The 17,395-nt window shown below is 35.9% G+C and overlaps 3 protein-coding genes across 4 annotated transcripts in view; all 3 read left to right on the plus strand.

Moving 5' to 3' along the window:
* The window catches only part of LOC111459403 (la-related protein 1A), a 12,755-nt gene extending 6,087 nt beyond the window's left edge, over nt 1-6,668 (plus strand). The window contains exons 8-15 of the mRNA XM_023102288.1: nt 1,614-1,683; nt 2,250-2,354; nt 2,447-2,787; nt 3,012-3,155; nt 3,244-3,307; nt 3,739-3,884; nt 4,100-4,204; nt 6,101-6,668. Of these exons, the coding sequence (XP_022958056.1) occupies nt 1,614-1,683; nt 2,250-2,354; nt 2,447-2,787; nt 3,012-3,155; nt 3,244-3,307; nt 3,739-3,884; nt 4,100-4,204; nt 6,101-6,251 (1,126 nt within the window). The 3' untranslated portion in view covers nt 6,252-6,668. The remainder of the gene's footprint in view (nt 1-1,613; nt 1,684-2,249; nt 2,355-2,446; nt 2,788-3,011; nt 3,156-3,243; nt 3,308-3,738; nt 3,885-4,099; nt 4,205-6,100) is intronic.
* A 1,543-nt stretch (nt 6,669-8,211) lies between these two features.
* LOC111459479 (protein argonaute 4-like) lies at nt 8,212-15,319 on the plus strand. 2 transcript variants are annotated; one of them, XM_023102407.1, is made up of 23 exons: nt 8,212-8,392; nt 9,703-9,949; nt 10,108-10,313; nt 10,403-10,627; nt 10,737-10,873; nt 10,958-11,055; nt 11,136-11,233; nt 11,582-11,741; nt 11,831-11,947; nt 12,035-12,142; nt 12,252-12,314; nt 12,389-12,502; nt 12,576-12,741; nt 12,813-12,925; nt 13,169-13,306; nt 13,432-13,562; nt 13,698-13,763; nt 13,927-13,990; nt 14,086-14,197; nt 14,276-14,349; nt 14,449-14,543; nt 14,636-14,667; nt 14,773-14,948. In XM_023102407.1, the coding sequence occupies exons 2-23, from the start codon at nt 9,704-9,706 to the stop codon at nt 14,946-14,948; spliced, it is 2,739 nt and encodes a 912-aa protein (XP_022958175.1). In that variant the 5' UTR covers nt 8,212-8,392; nt 9,703. The 2 variants fall into 2 exon arrangements, with proteins under 2 accessions (XP_022958175.1, XP_022958174.1); XM_023102406.1 differs by lacking the exon at nt 8,212-8,392 and having other exon boundaries at nt 9,704-9,949; nt 14,773-15,319.
* Nucleotides 15,320-16,402: 1,083 nt separating this feature from the next.
* LOC111459598 (NDR1/HIN1-like protein 13) lies at nt 16,403-17,367 on the plus strand. The gene has a single exon (XM_023102580.1). It carries the CDS (start codon nt 16,524-16,526, stop codon nt 17,286-17,288), a length of 765 nt encoding a protein of 254 aa, XP_022958348.1. The 5' UTR covers nt 16,403-16,523; the 3' UTR covers nt 17,289-17,367.
* Nucleotides 17,368-17,395: the final 28 nt, after the last annotated feature.

The raw sequence follows: 17,395 nt of genomic DNA on the forward strand, positions 1-17,395 counted from the left end.
AAAAAAAAAAAAAAAAAAAAAAAAAAAAAAAAAAAAAAAAAAAAAAGAAGAAAGGAAGAAAGAGAAAGGTTCTGTCATTATAAAGAGGGAGGAGACTGATCTACGTTTGTTTGTTCATTGTTCTTAGTCACTTGGTCAAAGAATATCAATTTGTTAGTCTCTCTTGGTCAAAAGCTTCATTCAAATTCTTCCTTTGCCACATATTCTCCTTCTTGGTGTATTATGTGCAAAGCTCAATCTGAGTCTCATTACCACCTTCTTTAGTACTTGATATTTTGCTCAACAATACTGGAACACTCTTTTGGAGAGTTTTGGGTGGATTATGGTTAGTTCTGCAAGACATAAGTTATTTCATATCTTTCATTTTTGTGGCCTGTGGGACATCCTATCACGGGTGACATGAAGACCCTTTGGCTTGCTTTCATTCCATCCTTCTTTTGGACTTTTTGGCTTTAAGGGAATGTTCGGATCTTCAATGACAAATCGTCATCCTTTGATAGCTTGGGGTTTTTCTTAATGCTTGATATTGGTGTAAAGGGTCACAATCTTTTAGAGCTTTTATTCTTTCTAACTTAGTTCCTAATGGGAGAGCTTTTATGTAATCCACCAATGGTGGATGAGAGTTTTTTTATTTTTTTATTTTTTTATTTTTTATCTCCTTTGATTTCAATCATAGATGAAATTTATTCTCTTTCTCAGAAAAAAAAAAGAAAAAATCACTTCAAGATATCCTTTGTTGGAAAACCCAAGGGTTTGTGCAAATTTTTGTGTAGCTTTCTTTTGGAAATAATTAGAAAGAAAAAAGAGGGGATTTTAAAAGGGTAAAGTTTTCTTTTGTAAATTCTGTAGATGGTACTAGCTTTTGTATGAAGATTCCATCCCCCCCCCCCAAATCTAGGGACTTTTGTTACTGATCCAATTTCTGATTCTTTCACAATTTGAGTGCTTTTTGACAATTTTCTGGATGCTTGGAAGACTTTTGTGTTTTCCTTTGTACCCTTTTTAATGAAAGACTCCTATCTAAAATCTGTCTCTTTCACAGGTTTACAAATTCTTTGATTTCTTCTCCATCTCTAGTTTCTTCTTTTCTTCCTTGTATGGCTTCCATCAACTCTCAAGTCGTTCATTCCCCATACATCTATCTTTCCTCTCTATCATGTTGTTGTCATGCATGAAATAGATATATAGATTTTATTGTACAAGTATGATCCACCTGGATCACAACAATGGTGTTTGGCATGATAAAAAAAATTCTTGCTAATTTGTTTATTGGAGACTTATTATCATTAAATCTTTTGTTGCAATTTGGTGCCTGAGTTTTTGTAATTACAATTCATATTTGGTCAATTCTCAGTCCTTTTTTGTAAACTCTCTTGGCTCTTTTGGTGATTGACTTTTGCTTATCTATTAGACGCTGATAGAGAGATAACTACTTGTTGCCTTTTGTGTTTTGACTCTATTCACTCATGTTTTTTGGTCGTTTTGCTTAAAACGCATATCTTCCCAATGTGTACAATGGATTGGACCCATTGGTATGGTGAACAATTTGTAGGATGTTTAAGCTGGTTTTAGATTCTGATTTTTTTTTGTTCTTTGTTGTATCATCCACCAAGGATTGATGAAGACGATGACGAGATCGCTGTTAATGACCAAGATGTCCAGAGACTTATTATTGTCACCCAGGTATCTGTTAATAGGGAAATGATTTCCTTCCCTATCGAGCAACTGATGCTCAATTTAATAACATTAATTTTATTTTTTATAGGGACACTAGATGAAGATCAAATCACAATATTCATGTAACTTTTTTATATTGATATTATCTGTGGTTATATGAACCTTGATTCAACCATTCATCCAAATATTCTTGCTGAAAAGTGTAAGAAATCAAGAAAAGTTTTCTAGTGGCCAACTGTTCTGAATCTGAGGATTTTCCTAGCATCTTGTGTTCTGGAAGACAAATATTTACTCAAGTAGAAATGAAACTATCAGTGTATTAGTTGGTCGTAGTTACCCTCCCCTCAATCTGATATTGGGCCTTGTCATCGTTATTTGGTAGAATAAATGTTTCCAATAACCAAGAAAAAAAGATTGCGAAGGTAGCCAAGAATTTATGATATATGGACTTTGAACTGGATTATACTGCTTGTGTATATTTGTGTTTTATGAGACTATTCCTCCCAATGTTGTTGCATCTCAAATTTCTTTTTTTTTTTTAATAATTTTTTTGCTCCATAATTGCCTTGCAGAATAGTGGCATCGAAAAGAGATCTACAAGTGGAGGCAAAGAATCAAAATCAATATCTAAAGAGCTTGCTTCAACAATAAATGATGGTCTTTACTTCTACGAGCAAGTTGAGGACCTACCATCCCTCTTATTTTGTTTTTATGGAATTCTTTCTCCCATTTTTTAATGATTGTTAAAGTTTTTTTTTTACATGCAAAGGTACTGGAAAAAAAGCGATCTAATCGTAAAAAGAGCAAATGCAACTCAGAGAATAGGGAAGGAGCCTCAAGATTATCTAGCAATGCTTCAGTACCAGCAAGGTCAAAACCTAGTGAAAATTCTGCTGGATACTGTGGTTTGGATGAAATCGGAAATTCTAGTCCCAGGAAGAAACAAACTAAAACCTTCCCTAAACAACAATCATCACATAAGCAGCGCTTTTTCTCCAGCAACTTTAGAAATCATGGAACCAGTCGGAACTCTCTTGGCATTGTAGCAGAGAGTCCACCTAGCAATTCTGTTGGTTTTTTCTTTGGTTCTACTCCTCCTGAAAGCACAAGGTTAGTCTGAAGAAGCTCTCGTGCGTAGAAAATATGATGGATTTTCTTTCTACTAAAGTATGCCTGCTGCTAGTTGGAATATACGCGCTCACTGCTCTTGAGAAAAAGGAAGTTAATTGTAGGACTAAAGTTACTTTTTTTCAGTTTCCTATACAAAGAAATCATACTCCAAATGTTTCCCCCCAACTTGATGGGCTAATAAGAGTTTGATCTTATATTTACAGCTCCAGGCCATCGAAATTGAGTGTTTCTCCTCATGGAAATTTCCTTGCAAATAGTCCACCTGTGGGTTCCCTGCCCAAGTCTTTTCCGCCATTTCAGCATCCCAGTCATCAACTTCTAGAAGAAAATGGTTTTAAACAGCAGAAGTGAGACAGTCATTTACTTATGTTATATATTTTGCTCAGATATGAGGATAGCTTGTAATTTGAAGTCTTCCTATTTTTCTCATTTTAGGTACCTTAAATATTACAAAAAGTGCTTGAATGATAGAAAGAAGTTGGGAATTGGTTGCAGCGAGGTGGATTGCCTTCCTATACTTTCCTATCATCATATTTATTGCATCTCGGAAAATTTCATTATTGCTTCTTTTACTTATATTTTATTTATAGTCCATTCTTCTGGAGTATTTAATCTTTAGTGCTGAATCTTCCTGATTATATGAGCATGCACATAAATTATATTTGGTGTAAGATCTTTCATTCTTTTAATCATTGCTTCGGTGAAATGAGGACAAGTTTTGCCCTTGATAAAGCCCATGGCTTATATCTAATTAAGTACTTTTCAGATCTACTCTTCTTTCATGTCTTATTCATGCTGTCTTAACCACGTATACCTTTTTGTTTGTCTTCTTGGAATCAACATTTTAAATTTTTACATAGTTGACAGTGTCAATCTTTTACATGTACATTTTATATATAAATTTACCTCTAAAGTGATCTGTTTCTGCAGGAAATGAATACTCTTTATCGGTTTTGGTCTTATTTTCTAAGAGACATGTTTGTCATTACAATGTACAATGACTTCCGAAAATATGCACTGGAAGATGCTGCGTCTAACTATAATTATGGAATAGAATGCCTTTTCAGGTTCTATAGGTACCGGCTACTAATCATACTTCCCTTTTCCGCATTCATCCTCTAGAGTTTTCTTGTTTACGTGCTATCTTCACTTTCTGAAGTTTCAGCACGAGTCTTGCCTTTAATGCTTACGTTTTTTAATCGCATTTTTTTTATATGAATAAAAGTTGAATTCTGAAGCAAAATCTTCTGGTAACATTTTATAAGTTTGACTATTTATTTTCTGGTATCAGCTATGGTTTGGAAAAGGAATTTAGGGAGAATTTATACGCGGACTTTGAACAGCTTACACTCGAGTTCTTCCAGAAAGGAAATCTGTACGGCCTTGAGAAATACTGGTGAGTTCTTATGTATTTCCTGTTCCTTTCGATGCATTTAAATTTCCTACTGCCGGCTTTAATCTATTTATGTTTATGTATCATAACTAGATCTTAGCACTGATGACAAATTCTGCAGACAGTAAACTGAGATTTTTTTTGGCAGTCTTAGTGATGCCAAACGATAAACAAAGGGATGCCGTCTTTAATCTGTGTTTAGGTTCATATCATGATACACATCTCGTATTTGACCACCCTTTGAAAAAATGACCTAATGCCAACCTCTGATGGATAGTCAATACATCTTTGTGAATATTTCCGTTCTTGAAGAACGCTGGAACAGTTTGTAGAGAGAAGAATATTCAGAACACAAGTTTTTCTTTTCAAAACCTCTAACAAGATTCCTAAAAACACGAGCCATAAGATTTTTTTTTTTTTTTTATTTGTATTACTTCACTCATATACATAATCAAGAGGAGGATCTTCGAAAATTCTTAGGGAGGCCAGGTTTAAGCCTTAGTTATAGTTTGTTTGTTAGCTTTGAATTGTCGATGCCGAAGTCTGGTTCTCTCCTTGCTTTGAACAACAGCTTCAAAACACCCTGCCCTCTATAATAAAAGGGAATAAGCATACTGAAGTAAGTTTATATACATTGACCAAGGCATTTTGTCGGAGAATTTTCTTTTTTAAAAGAAATAAAAAATAAAAACAAGCTTTACAAAGGAGGTATAGTTACAAAAACCATTAGGGTAAATACCATTTAGAACACTGGAAGTTGGCCAAATCAAACCTCTTCCTAACTTCTATCTGTATTATAATAAATTCTTCTGCCCACATGAACTTTAATGGCTTTCATCGATTGAAGCAAGTGGATTGTTTTATTTTGATTGATCTCTCAATTGCTTGCGCATGAAACATTGAACTTCATCAACGAGTTCCCGAAGTGTCTGCTAAAATATGCATTGAAAGATCGATTGTCCCACTGTTTCTTCAGGGATTCCATTTTTGCAACCTTTCAGCTGTATTAACGTTCTCTAGGAAATCTCACTAAAACAACAATAGATAAAGAGAGACACATACATTAAGAAACAGAAAGTGGACATGACGGGGTAGACAAGATGGCTATTCCTAACATTTTAGTTTAAGGAGATCTATAAAAACCTCTCCATCAGGCCATGAAAATAATTAGAAGAAAAAGCGCAGGCATCAGCATCTATAGAACTTCTGAACCTAATTGAACCTGTTTATTCTTGAACTATAAACTCGGTCTCATTGCTATTTGACTCGACTATAAAGATTCTTTCTCCTTCACTCCTTGTGTTCTTCCCTTCCTTCAGATTTTTTTGTGGTTGGACATTTAGAGAGACCATATGTATGTATAAATACATCTTGACACACACACACACACACACACACACATATATATGTATATAAATACATCTTGACCAACAAATATTGGAGTATCATTCCTTGCATTATGCTCATGGCTTAGTTCCACCAAGTTCCAAGAGATTTTGCATGGCAAGGCCAGCCCTGGGAGACAACATGAGTTGTAAATGGTTAGGTTTCAAACTCCAAATCCCAAAATCTTGGAGTATATATCTCCAAACGATCGTGTATCTCCAAAATATTGGAGGATATTTCACATAATCTCAACTTGTACACATTCCTTTTTTGGTCGAGTTTACCTGCTCCTGCCCAACACTAACAGTTCGAGCATCTTGTTTCTTTGACAATATTAATTGTTTTGAGCATCTTTTCTTTTCTATTTTCGTATAAGCCTCATAATTTCTGACCGTAGGTCGGAAGTAGTTGAGTTTTCAATCTGTTCTTCTCTATATTTCAGCTGGTTGTCTTAACATTATATTTAGTATCGTTTGCCACTGGGTCAAATCATCTATTCCGTATACCTTGCAGGGCTTTCCACCACTATCGTAGGCAACGAGATCAGAAAGAGCCCCTAAAGAAACATCCAGAACTAGACAAGTTACTTAGGGAGGAATACCGTAGCTTGGACGATTTCCGTGCTAAAGAGAAGTCAGCAACTGCAAAAGAGGATGGGAATTAAGAGTGAAGTGATCAACCTTCATGGCGACATATTCCAATTTTGAAGACAATTCTAACAACTTGATAGGTGAATTGAGGAGCTAAGTTTGGTTTTGAGGCTAAAATGGCTTTGTACATTAAATATTCAAGTGAATGCCTCTGTTATGGCTGCTGCTGAGGTTTCTTAGAAGTTGAGATGAGGTTGTGTGGGGTATCTGCCTTTGTTTTGGTGCTGCCTGCAAGCTTGAAGAGAGATCCCCATGTTGCCTGTCAGTCACATTGGTATTTCTCTGGACTGTGTAACGTTGTAAATAGGGGGAAAGAAATTTTGGATATGCAAGAAGAACAAGAAAAGAAAAAAAAAAAAAAATAGAAATATTGTTGGTTAGGCCTTATGAGAATTGAATAATAAGAAAATTTATTTTTTTTTGGCTGATTATGATTGTAGTACCTGTTGTTTTGGCGCCATGTTGTGCTGATGTGAATTTAGAAATCTTTGGCTCCATTCGCTCGAGTTCTATCTTTTTTTCTTGAGGAACAAAGTTGCTTTATCGAGTTTATGAGGTAAAATGATAATTCAAGTAAGAACAGGTGTGGATATATTAGGTTTGCTTCGCTCGAGTTCATCTTCTTTCTCGAAGAACAAAGTTGCTTTATCGTGTTTATGAGGTAAAATGATAATTCAAGTAAGAACAAGTGTGGATATATTAGGTTTCGTTCGTTTGAGTTCATCTTATTTCTTGAGAACAAGTATGGATATATTAGGTTCTATTTGCTCAAGTTCATCTTCTTTCTCGAGGAACGAAGTTGCTTTATCGAATTTATAAGGTAAAGTAATAATCTAAGTAAGACTAGGTGTCGATACATAGAGAGGCTAGGAGAGGCAGGTGTCGCCCCTCAATTTAACGATTTTTTTTTCTATTTTAGTATAAAATTGTAATGTTTTTAATTTGATGATTTTCTTAAAATTACTTTTATAATAATTTTTAATTGTATAAAAATTATAATCTAGTAGAGGAAAACAAAAACAAAAAAAAAAAACAAAAAACTATATATTTCAAAATTAATTCTTAGCATATTAATAAATCTTTAATTATGAATTATTAATGTTTCTGTCTCTACAGATTATGTTGATTAAATTTTAAATATTTCGTTAATGAAATTCTATTTCGATCCAAATTCCTCAATTACCATTTTTTTTATACATTTTCTATTTAATTTTATATTACGAATTTCGTACTGAAATCGTATGGATTTTCTAGACATAGATATTTATTTTTGATTAATTTTCAAATGCATTATTATCAATAACCTTCTATAAATAAATACAAGTAAAAATACAATTATAAGGATATAAGGATGAACAAACATAATGTATAACAATTTTAATTTTCAATATCACAATAATCGTTAACCATTCAACCATTTATTACTACGGTAATAATAGTAATAAATAATCCATTTAAAAAAAATTATTTTCGTTCTCTTTTCCATTATAAATAGGGATTTATTACCGTTCTAGACGGTTCTAAGAGTGAACTTTTGAAATAGCATTGATAATTACTCTTCTACCCCTCGTATTTAGGACATTATTGCCCTCATATAATAAATAATAATTTAATGCGAAATGAATTGTTTATACCCGAACGAAAATACACGTGTCAATAGGTTAGGAACACATGGACCCACGCAGCACAAAACGTAAGGGTATGGGACACAGCCGCCATTTTGCGAATTAAGTGGTGGCAAAAAGGTAAAGTTGAGTGGAGGAGTGGGTTATTACACGCGGCAAAACCGAGAAATTTAGGAACACAAAGCGCGCGTGGGGGCCACTTGACTGAATGCAATCGTGGCCGTCGATTTGGCACGTCTTTGATTTTTATTTTTAAAAAGAAAAAGAGAAACGGTTGGGATTCAGCCATTTCGTGAGGTGTGATTTTATATAAAAGGAAAGGATGTAAGCACGTCGTTGTTGGAGCTGATTTCGTCACTCTGTATTCATTTACATATTTAGAGAGAGAGAGAGAGAGAGCGTTAGAGAGAGAGAGAGAGAGAGAGGTAGAAACAGTTTGACTTGGCTGGAGAACTGTGTGTAAAGTTGTTGCTGTAGTTTCTAGGGTTTTCACACTCTCCGTCTTCGCTTCGATCTTCTCTCTGATCAAGGTACAGATTTCATCATCGTTCTTTTTTTGTGTTTCTGATGCTTTTAATGGTGTTTTGATGGATTTTTGTCATTTTTTTTTTGTCCTCTGTTATATTTTTCGTTCTCTCTATTTTGTGAGAGAATGCGGCTACTCTTGACTGTCGGGCCTGCAATCTACTTTTGATTTTGTTTTCCTTCTTAAAGGCTTCTTAAAGCGTTATGAAACGTTTCTTCTCGTTGTTGTCGGGAGTCTTGTCGTGTTCTGCTGTATTTTCTACTCCTCCTCCTGATTTTGAACTGAAAATCGGTTGTCTGAAGAACGGCTTGAGTTTTCTATTTCTGATCACGCTTGTTTATGCATTTTCGGTAATCGGCTTGATTTTTCCTTTCTGATCACATTGTTTTTTATTATTTATTATTATTATTATTATTTTTATAGTGGTTATTTCTTCTCATTTCTAGTTCTGGTCTCTCTGTTTTGACGTGTTGGGGGATCATTTAGACGTCCATCCTGTAGACTTTGCTTGCTTAAGTTTTTTGCATGTGTGTTTGCATGCTGATTTTTGATGTTCTTTTGTTTTCTAATTTATTTGTTGGACCAACTGCCTAATGTTTTGGCTCCGCTTCGTTGGATATGCAAATTTTTGGCGTTGATGTATGTTTAAGCTGTCGTGTTTATTTGTACTTCATTAGTCCAAGACACGATTCTTTAATCTAATTTTGAAACTATGCGGACTAGTTTTTAATGTTTTTCGAGCCGTTCAATGGTATGACCGTTACGTTTTGCTGCTTTTAGTTGAACCCTGCATGTCATTATCGTAAACGTCATTATTAATATATCTAAGAATGGTGTCTTATCTTGATGTGCCTGTCAATTGGACATGCGAGTTCTGCATTGTGCTTCTGAGAAGTTATTTCACCTTACTTGGTTCGTATGAGGGTTTCATATGGTTTTCCTGTTCTGGACCTTTTGAGGGGACTAGCTGCTATGGTTAATTACAATTGTCTATGTGTTCGGCTTTCCACAGCGTTGAATGTTCTTGGTGCAGTATATTTCTTTGTTATATCCACCCTATTAAGAATGGGAGATTTGGAATTTTCTGTTGGTAGTTGGTTTGGCTTATTGTCGGGTTTCAATCCGTTTAAATTGAGCTGCTCAATATTTGTCCTCAAACCACTACTTAGAATTGGCATTCCTTTTGGACTCCAATATAATGCTGTTACTAGCTTGGTTTTGAATTATAGAAAAAATAGACAACATATTTATTAGCTTATAAATAGTTCCGTAATTATGTATTATGTGTCTTACTAGTCATTTAAATTACTTTAGGATGAGTTCAAATGAGCCAGATGGAAATGGGGCTGATGGTGCGTTACCGCCTCCACCTCCTATTCCCCCTAATGTTGTTCCAGTTCAAGCTGAACTAGAGCAGCCTCCGGAGTTACTGAAGAAAAAGGTTGTTCGGGTTCCAATTGCACGACGTGGCCTTGCTTCCAAAGGCCAGAAGATAACTCTGCTTACAAATCATTTTAAAGTTAATGTCACTAATATTGAAGGACATTTTTTCCATTACAGTGTACGTTCCTTTTTCTATATTTTCCCTCTTTCTTTAAACCAATTTATGTTCCACTGTGATCAAACTCACTGTAACTGTTCAAAGCTCGTATAATTTTATGCTGGAGATAGTTTGATGATAATCTTGTTCATATTTTAAAGAATATTTACAATTTACAGGTTGCGCTTTCATACGAAGATGGTCGTCCTGTTGATGGCAAGGGTGCAGGAAGAAAAGTGATTGATAAGGTACATGAAACTTATCATAGTGAATTAGCTGGAAAGGATTTTGCTTATGATGGAGAGAAGAGTTTATTCACTGTCGGTCCTCTCCCGAGGAATAAACTTGAATTTACTGTTGTTCTCGAGGATGTCTCTTCAAACAGGTATAAATATAATGGAGATCTTATTTATGATTGATTGTCAAATCAAACCTGTTTGATTGTTGCTATATAATGTATTTTAATTCCTACAGGAACAATGGAAACTGTAGTCCTGAAGGTCCTGGAAGTCCTAATGATGGAGACCGCAAAAGGATGAAACGACCATACCGCTCAAAGTCATTTAAAGTAGAAATTAGCTTTGCTGCTAAGATTCCAATGCAGGCTATTGCAAGTGCTTTACGTGGACAGGAATCTGAGAATTTCCAAGAGGCCATCAGGGTGCTGGACATCATTTTACGGCAGAATGCATCTAAGCAGTAAGTTCATCTTTGTTTGTTTCTCTTTCTCAATAAAGACACTGTTACTGCTGCATCTGATTATAGGATTATTCTGATATTTTTTCTAACAGAACATGGTTTGATGCAGAGGTTGCCTACTTGTCAGACAGTCATTTTTCCATAATGATCCAAGAAGTTTTACTAGCGTAGGTGGAGGGGTTCTGGGCTGCAGAGGCTTCCACTCCAGTTTTAGAACAACCCAGAGTGGCCTCTCTTTAAATATTGGCAAGCCTTTCTCATCATACCCTTTCTTATATTTTATTGAATTTATTAATATTCTAATTCATTCTATTATTCTTTTCCCTTCAGATGTTTCCACTACTATGATTATACAGCCAGGTCCTGTTGTGGACTTTTTAATTGCAAACCAGAATGTCAGAGATCCTTTCTCACTTGACTGGACCAAGGTGACCAATGTTCGATTGATTTTATCCTTGCTACTTCTTTTACTTTGCCTTACATATTTTTGTAAGATCTTAAACAACAGGCTAAACGGACACTCAAGAATTTGAGGATTCGAGCCAGCCCATCAAATTCAGAATATAAGATAACTGGATTAAGCGAAAAGCCATGCAAAGACCAAATGTACTTCTTTTCTTTTCTTGCTGCTACCTAGTTGCCGTTTCTAAATCATGTTAAGTTAGAATTGTGAATAAGTAATGTCATTAGTGTTCACTATATTTTATGACTCTATGTGGTTGAACATAATTCCTAAACACTCATCATTTCTTTTTTCAAAACAACAATTCTGTAAAAAGGCTTTTGGATAATTGGTTTTTAATTGCTATTTTTTTCTTATTATTTTGATGTGCACGAAAATGTTAGTTCTCTTGCATGATCACAGTTTCTGAAAGCGGTTTGAAAATAAAAGCGGAATTGTATTTCTAATGACTCCTAAATATCGTCTTGTTTCTTTTTTGGCGTATGGTATAGGTTTACATTGAAACAGAAAAGTGGAAGTGCTGAAGATTCCATTGAAATCACTGTTTATGATTATTTTGTAAATCATCGGCACATAGAACTTCGATATTCATCAGATCTTCCATGTATAAATGTGGGGAAGCCTAAGCGTCCCACTTATATCCCTATTGAGGTAGAGCTATTATTCCATCTCAAACTTGAAGATCATAGCGTTAGTGATTGCTTTTCTTCCTATTGAATGCCTTTTTCTTCTTTGTGAAGCTATGCTCCTTAGTCTCCCTCCAGAGATACACAAAAGCACTGTCTACATTTCAAAGAGCTTCACTTGTTGAGAAATCGAGGCAAAAGCCCCAAGAGAGGATGAGGGTTTTATCTGATGTAGGGGTCTTGGCTTCCTTCAACTACATTTGAGTTTTATTTCTACTGATTCCTAATATTGTGACTGAATTATTCGGGTCTATGCAGTCTTTGAAAAAGAACAATTATGATGCTGAACCAATGTTACGGTCATGTGGCATTGCTATTAATTCAAACTTCATTCAAGTTGAAGGCCGTGTTCTACCTGCCCCAAAGGTAGTACTTGCATTTGTCTTTTGGAATCGTAGTCTATTCAGCTAGTTGTTCTGTATCTACTTAACCTCTTAATTTTATTAGTTTTCTGATGAATTTCTTAATTTTGAAGCTGAAAGTGGGCAATGGGGAAGATTTCTTTCCTCGTAATGGCCGGTGGAATTTCAACAACAAGGTTGGTATTTCCCTCATTATTTAGTTTTCTTGCTAATTCTGTGGGCTGTGATTTACAGTGTTGTTGAATTTCAGAAATTAGCTCAACCAACCAAAATAGAGAGATGGGCTGTTGTAAACTTTTCAGCACGCTGTGATACACGTGGCCTTGTTAGAGATCTTATCAAATGTGGTGATATGAAAGGCATTGTAAGTTATCTTTTATACTTCATTCCAATAATACTAAACGAACAACTAATCGAAATAGCTTTTTGGTTTGTAGGCGATAGAAGAACCATTTGATGTTTTTGAAGAAAATCCACAGTTCAGACGTGCACCACCCATGGTTAGAGTTGAAAAGATGTTTGAGGAAGTTCAGTCTAAACTTCCTGGACAACCACAATTCCTCCTTTGCCTACTCCCTGAGAGAAAGAATTCTGATCTTTATGGTAAAGTTCACTAATGCGAGTAAATGACCTTGTTTATGGATGATGTTGACAATGATATTAGCGTTTCTTAGGTCCTTGGAAAAGGAAGAATCTTGCTGAGTATGGCATAGTTACTCAGTGTATTGCTCCTATGCGAGTAAATGACCAATATCTCACAAATGTGCTTCTGAAAATCAATGCTAAGGTTAGCGTATTTTTGGGTGTGATTTATTGGCGTTATGTCTTGTATGTTCACTTTTTGCACTGGCGTTGAGTTAGTGCTATATACTGGAGATTCTGTTTTTGATAACTGTTCTATTTTGTTGTTGAGTTCTATGTGGTGACCTTTGTGTCAAACGAAGTACACACTTTATGCGAGTTACCTCAACTTAGGCCAGTTTCTGATAACTGTTGCATCTTTGTGACTAAATCCTCTTATCTTCTGTAGCTTGGTGGGTTAAATTCCTTGTTAGCAGTTGAGCATTCTCCATCCATTCCTATGGTTTCAAAGGTCCCCACAATTATCTTGGGAATGGACGTCTCACATGGATCCCCAGGGCAGTCGGATGTCCCATCTATTGCTGCGGTAAGTTGCTTGATTTCAGGCTAATTATGTTACCTTATTGTCTTTCTTTTGCTAGGCATGCCTTCAAGATGGTATCTGTGACAACAATTTTTGAATGACTGAAAATGTTTCTTCCCATTCTGTAGGTGGTCAGCTCCAGGCATTGGCCCTTGATTTCTCGATACCGAGCTGCTGTTCGGACTCAATCTCCGAAGGTTGAGATGATAGATTCTCTGTATAAACGAATTTCTGAAACTGAAGATGATGGCATAATGAGGTCGGATATCTTCTCTTTTAAGCGACGGTTGCTAGATTCCCCTCCCCCCCCAAAAAAAAAAAAAAAAAGAAGCTATATTCCTTGTGATTAGTGGTTTGCTGCCTTCAGAAGTTTGCTTTCCCTTTTGAATTTCAGGGAGCTTCTACTCGACTTCTATACTAGTTCAGGTAAAAGGAAGCCCGACCAGATTATAATATTCAGGCAAGTATTTCTCTGAATACTACATTGCGTTCAGTAATAGAGGGTTGCAGTTTCAAATAGCTAAATTTAAAGTTTGAGACATCAGATTGTGTCGTTTGTTAACGCAGCTTATGGCTATATTATGCATGCTTCTGAAGTTTCTTTTATACTTGTTTGTGAGTAGGGATGGTGTCAGTGAATCCCAATTCAATCAAGTTCTAAATGTTGAATTAGATCAGATCATCCAGGTTTTATGAACCTCTTAATTAAATCATTCTGAATATCTTTTAGTACCCTTCAGTTCGAAGTCAAATCAACTCTTTTTCCTATAAAATGTTTATAGGCTTGCAAGTTCCTCGATGAAAATTGGTCTCCAAAGTTTGTGGTGATTGTTGCACAGAAAAACCATCATACTAAGTTCTTTCAGTCTGGATCTCCTGACAATGTTCCTCCTGGTATCCCTCTAGACTTTTGATTGCGTGAATTGCAATTGTTCTACCTCTAAACAATTACTCATTTACAATATTGTGTAGGAACCATTATTGACAACAAAATTTGTCATCCAAGAAACAACGATTTCTACCTCTGTGCGCATGCTGGAATGATAGTGAGTACCATGTTTGAAGTTTTGTTTCAATCCAACGTAGCCTGCTGCCAGCTCGTTTATTTGTTTGATTGCTAATTTCCTCTCTGTATATCCCTCCAGGGCACTACAAGGCCAACTCATTATCACGTTCTGTTAGATGAAGTTGGTTTTTCTGCAGATGACCTGCAAGAACTTGTGCATTCTCTATCCTATGTGTAAGTAAAATTTAATGGTGATAAATATCGCATTCTTCATTCACAGATTCATAAATATGGTTTCTGTAATTGTGTTTTTTTTACCTGTACAGATACCAAAGAAGTACTACTGCTATTTCTGTAGGTAAGGAATCCATTATTTAAGATTGCTCGAGTTTGATTATACCGAATTGTTGAAGTCGAAACAAAGTCGTAGCGTTAATATTGTGTTCTTATCCCATTGGTGCAGTTGCCCCAGTTTGCTATGCACACTTGGCGGCCACTCAGATTGGCCAGTTCATCAAGTATGACGAATCGTCAGAGACAACGTCGAGTGACGGTGGGTTGACAAGTGCTGGGGCAGTTCCTGTTCCCCAACTACCCAGGTTGCAGGAGAAGGTTTGCAACTCCATGTTCTTCTGTTGAGAGGGCTGGACTGCTGGTGTCCCCTCGTAAATTAGTGTCTAGTTTTGTGGCGTCCTGACTTACTACTGCACAGGTGATGGTAGGCTGCTCTATAGATGGGAGAACCTTTTTATTTAGTAGGGAGTGTTGGTAGGGAGTGTAGTTTCTTAACAAAACCTGAAGTCTTTATATTTTGTGCTGCCGGCCTTGCCTTACCTTGCCTGTTCAGTATATATAAACCCAGCAAGGAGAGGAGGCTTTTGATTTCCCTGGTCGAAAACTAGCAGCGTAATCGTATAGTGTACTTGAAGTTGAACGAACTGCCTTCTCGTGGCGGACATGAATATCACCTGTTATTTTGTTTCTGGCTTAACTTTCGGGTGGCGCTGCAATTCTAGTCTCGTCTTGTTTCCTCTGTTGTCAAAATATTAAGCTGCGAGCACACCCCTACAACGAAACGAAGTTTCGTGTAAATGTGCTCCAAAAAGTTCCACTTTTCTCCACACTCACATAAAAAAGAGCTCCCGACCTAACTAAACATGAATTTAAATCCCTCTTTTCAGATGGAAAAGATGCCTTTTCCGTACATAAGCTTATGTAAAATGGTACAAGGAAATAATGTAGTTACATGTTACATATTTCATTAACTATTCTTCTTAGTTATATTTTTTTTTATCAAGAATATTATTAATTATTGAACCATGTTGACTAATATAAAATAAGCATCAGTGCACTAAATATCATAGATCAATGCTTTTATTAAGAAGTTGAGAATCATTATCTCAAAGATAATTAAATTTAAAATCGGAAGTCCATGTCTCTGATAATTTATTTCATTATTATTATATTTTTTTTTGTTTTTTAAATGTCAAATTATAACCCATCGAATTTTTTGGTGGGATGAAAAATAGAATATTCCTCATTTGACCATGAGATAAAAATTGAATCTTTATTCTATTTCATTTAGTCAGTAAAGAAAAATCTTAATTTTTTACCGAGAGGATAATAATAATAATAAAAAAAACATTTAAACTTATGTGTGAAAAAGGAGAAGAAAAAATATATATTAAAATAATATAAATACATTTAAACTTATTTGTGAAAAAGAAAAAGAAAAAAAAATCAAAATAATATAAATACATTTAAATTTATGTGTGAAAAAGAAAAAAGAAATTGGTACGTTAATTAGAAAGTAGAGTAAACGAAATAAATATGGAAAAGTAGTGCTTAATTTTAAGGAATAAAAAATAAAAAATTTTGAAGTTGTCAAATAAATAATTATTTAAAAAAGAAAAGAAAGGGAGGGAGAGTAGTAAGGACAGAAAAATATCAGAAATTATTTAAAAATAGGTGATGCATTCACGACTTCACGTCATAATTAAAATAATAATAATAATAATAAGAATAATAATAATAATAATAATGATGATAATAATAATAATAATAATAATAATAATAGATGGAAGTAAACAAAACAGAGTAGCCGGAGCAGCTCACCTCTTTCCTTTTTCTTCTTCCTGCCCTACGCGCTTCCGCTTCTCTCTTTCCATTTATGATAAATCTATCTCATCTTCTCCAACCTCTCTGCGTTCATCCATGGCCGAACGTGTTCACCCCACTGACTCCGATGCCGCTTCTGCACACTCCGGCGATGCTATCCCTCCCAAGAACCCCCCTCCCGGCACCTACGTCATCCAGCTTCCCAAGGACCAAGTCTACCGAGTTCCTCCTCCCGAAAATGCTACCCGCTTCGATCTCTACTCTCGCCGGAACACCCGCCCCTCCCTCTGCCGCCGATTTCTCTGCTCCATTCTCCTCCTCATCACCGTACTCCTCCTCCTTTTCGCCATTGTTTCCGGCCTCTTCTTCCTAATCCTCCAACCTCTCTCTCCTCGCTACTCCATTCTCGCCATCTCCACCAAGGGAATGCAGATCAAGCCGAACGCCTCAATTTCTCCCCAATTTAACGTCACTGTTCGAGCCGAAAACCCTAACAAAAAAATCGGAATCGACTACGAGAGAAACAGCAACATTAGCGTCAATTTCGGGGATGTAATGTTGTGCAAAGGCGCATTGCCGGCGTTGTATCAGCCGTGGAGAAATGTGACGGTTATGGCGGCAAAGCTTAAAGGATCTGGCATCAAATTGTCGAGCAGTGCTGTGAAAGCATTGAAGGATTCAGAGAAGCAGGGGAAAGTGAAATTGAAGGTGGATTTGAGAGCTCCGATTAAGATGAAATTATACTGGATGAAGACATGGACGATTAGGGCAAAAGTATCGTGCGAGATTTGGGTGAAAAAGGTAACGGGGGAGGCGAAGGCGACGGAGAAGAAGTGCGAGCATAGCTTGAAGCTGTGGTAGAAACAGAATTCGGCCATTCATCCAGGTTCGTAAATCGCCATACCCATTGTTCATTTTTCCTTTGTTTCTCTGTACTTCCCGCTTTTTTTTTTTTTTTTTTTTTTTTT

The sequence above is a fragment of the Cucurbita moschata genome, unplaced genomic scaffold (assembly GCF_002738365.1).
Source record: "Cucurbita moschata cultivar Rifu unplaced genomic scaffold, Cmos_1.0 Cmo_Scf00022, whole genome shotgun sequence".
NCBI classification, from domain to species: Eukaryota; Viridiplantae; Streptophyta; class Magnoliopsida; order Cucurbitales; family Cucurbitaceae; genus Cucurbita; species Cucurbita moschata.